Genomic DNA, 2,435 nt, shown 5'->3' on the forward strand with positions numbered 1-2,435 from the left:
CTAACAGCTACAATTGTGATGCGTAATGCACTTACTGATATTCCTCCTCTGAAGACGTCGTGCCATTCAGCTTCACCTCAAGTTCATCTGGCAAGGAGATTTCGTTCTCATACAGCATGACATTGTTGATAAACTATGTAGTAGAGGGGAATTGACTTATTACAGCCTGCAGAAGCAAACAGTCCATAAATACCCATCACCTCAGGGTAATAGTCATTTTACCTTCCTGGTGGTGCCACAGGAGTTGACAGTGAAGTGGAAGTAGGCGAAGCGATCGTCGCTGTAGGTGGGACCACAGGCGGGGTCGCTCAGGGTCAGCTGACCGGGGTTCAGACTGGGAGCAGACTCCACCTTGACCGCCAGCGCAGTCATCGTTCCGTTAGAGAAACACTCTTGGGGGTGGGGGAGCAAAAGACAGGTTCTGTATTTGTTACACTTCATTGAGCACAGTAGAACCAATGGAATAACACCAAAAGTGCAAACCATGCCCATCTGGCACTACTATTAGACTCACAGTATTTGCAAGGAACCCAGGTTTGGTAACCATGTCAAACGACTATTTATCGGAAGTAATTGTTTGAGAACCAACCAGTCAGCGTTTTGAGGAAGCTGCAAGCCAGGGAAAAGTGTTTGATGGTCATGTTGTTGTAAGGATTCAACAGAGCCAAATCCAGTCTGCTCCTGACAGAGGACGGGTGAACCGACTGGGAACCAATGGGAGAGTTCATTAGCATGCATGTATACAGGGTAAGGAAAGCAAGGCTAGCTGCAGCAATTTAGGTTAACATGTTTTGGGAGAGCATCGTACCTCAAACACTGCGTCCGGCGAAGAGAAGGGTAACGTGATGGTGAAGTCTGCGTCGCCCTCTGTCAAATACTGTTGCGCAAGCTCATGGTTAAGCAGCCGCTTGCCAACCAAGACCACGAAAAAGGGCTCTTGGTTCCTGTAGTCCACAGTGATGTGAAAGTTCTCCTGATCACAGTTGCCAGTGACTGAGGGTGGCACTACAAGGACAAACAGGGTTGTGTTTATTAAGCACAAAAAACAGGAAGGTACTACTTGAACTTGTCCAAGGACGATCCTGGCAAATCAGGAACAGGACACTGGGTCCAAATACTCTAAAGCTTAACATTTTCTTTGTAGAGACCGCATAGGAAAAACCTACAGTATGGCTAGTTGGGCTTTCACTGCAATCATTAACGAGAGGAAGCCATTCAACAGTAGTTTGGCCTAGTCCAGAGACATACCAATGTCCAGCAGTACAGCGTCCAAAACGGCAGAGTGAGAGAAAGGAGCGTACTCTGGAAAGACGACCAGGCCGTAGATCAGCTGAAGAGTGAAGGTTGTGACACCTTGTTCCGCCCTTCTCTGTAGTGAAGTTAAAAGCATTGGTCAATTGATAGCATTATTGTTGTAACAGAACTCTATTCAATATCAAGTGACAACTAAGTACATACGGGGACTATTAAAACAAACTATATACTTAAAGTAATGTTGCACTCATTCCTCTAAATTCAGTACTATTGTCAAGTGACTGCATACAACTACCAAAATAATGGAAACACTTGAGTAAATGAGGGATACAAAGTACACTTGAGCCATTATTTATATTTTGTTGGTGGCCCACTTATTAGGGCATGTACAAATCACTGCGTGTTGCTTTGAATTTAACAGACACACACCTCCTTAAAGACCACCGGGTCTGAGAAGGGCACCTCCATCCTGAAGCTCTTCAAGGTGTTGTCCAGGGATCTCTGCTCCTGAACATTGAAGCCTCTGATGTTGCACTCTGCAACAGTTAGCACCATGGTGGGAAAGGTGATGTTCAGCAGCTCCACATCAAGGTTGAAGGTTCCCAACTCAAGCACAAACACTGCCTGCTCAGGAACTGTGTCTAAGGGCGTGTCTGTTCATTGGCAAACAAAAAAAAACATTTTGAAATGCGCTACAATTGAAGTCGAAAATGGACATTTGTTATTGCCTCCCCGTTTCAGTACATTTTCTTCTGTTTTGTGCCTAATGAACAACTCAGGGATCCCAAATTACCATAGGCACTATTTAACTAAACCAGACTCACAGTTGCGAACTTGTGGAGGCCTGGCCATCGGAGGTGTTGTGATAGGGAAGAGGACTTTGTAGCGTGTGTCCTCGTGTGCGACCTCCTCGATCCACAGCAACTCAAGCATGGGCTCAATGGTGTAAGTGACAAAGTACTGGTCATCCTGAATATGGCTCTGTAAAGGGAGACGAGTGATGCAGTCAGGCTGTAATACACAAGTGGAGTGCAAAAACAGCTAAATGTTCCTTACAAGCCAGAATGTTACTCTACCGGTTATCTGTGTGTTTTGTCCTTCAGCCGCTCGTAATTTAAGACAATATCTGTTTACCCGACTTTAGAGAGCTGGTAGGCATATGGTTGTCAACTTGCATTTCC

The 2,435-nt window shown here is 45.5% G+C and overlaps 1 protein-coding gene across 1 annotated transcript in view; it reads right to left on the bottom strand.

The window, feature by feature from the left end:
- LOC129850829 (zona pellucida sperm-binding protein 2-like) overlaps nt 1–2,394 on the bottom strand; it is a 14,545-nt gene extending 12,151 nt beyond the window's left edge. Inside the window, exons 1-7 of the mRNA XM_055917042.1 lie at nt 2,079–2,394; nt 1,684–1,907; nt 1,249–1,369; nt 809–1,005; nt 590–704; nt 223–392; nt 36–133 (exon numbers count right to left, since the gene is read on the bottom strand). Coding sequence (XP_055773017.1) covers nt 36–133; nt 223–392; nt 590–704; nt 809–1,005; nt 1,249–1,369; nt 1,684–1,907; nt 2,079–2,187 — 1,034 coding nt within the window. The 5' untranslated portion in view covers nt 2,188–2,394. The remainder of the gene's footprint in view (nt 1–35; nt 134–222; nt 393–589; nt 705–808; nt 1,006–1,248; nt 1,370–1,683; nt 1,908–2,078) is intronic.
- Between the last annotated feature and the right edge of the window lie 41 nt (nt 2,395–2,435).

This window comes from Salvelinus fontinalis, unplaced genomic scaffold (genome assembly GCF_029448725.1).
Source record: "Salvelinus fontinalis isolate EN_2023a unplaced genomic scaffold, ASM2944872v1 scaffold_2360, whole genome shotgun sequence".
In the NCBI taxonomy this organism is placed as follows: domain Eukaryota; kingdom Metazoa; phylum Chordata; class Actinopteri; order Salmoniformes; family Salmonidae; genus Salvelinus; species Salvelinus fontinalis.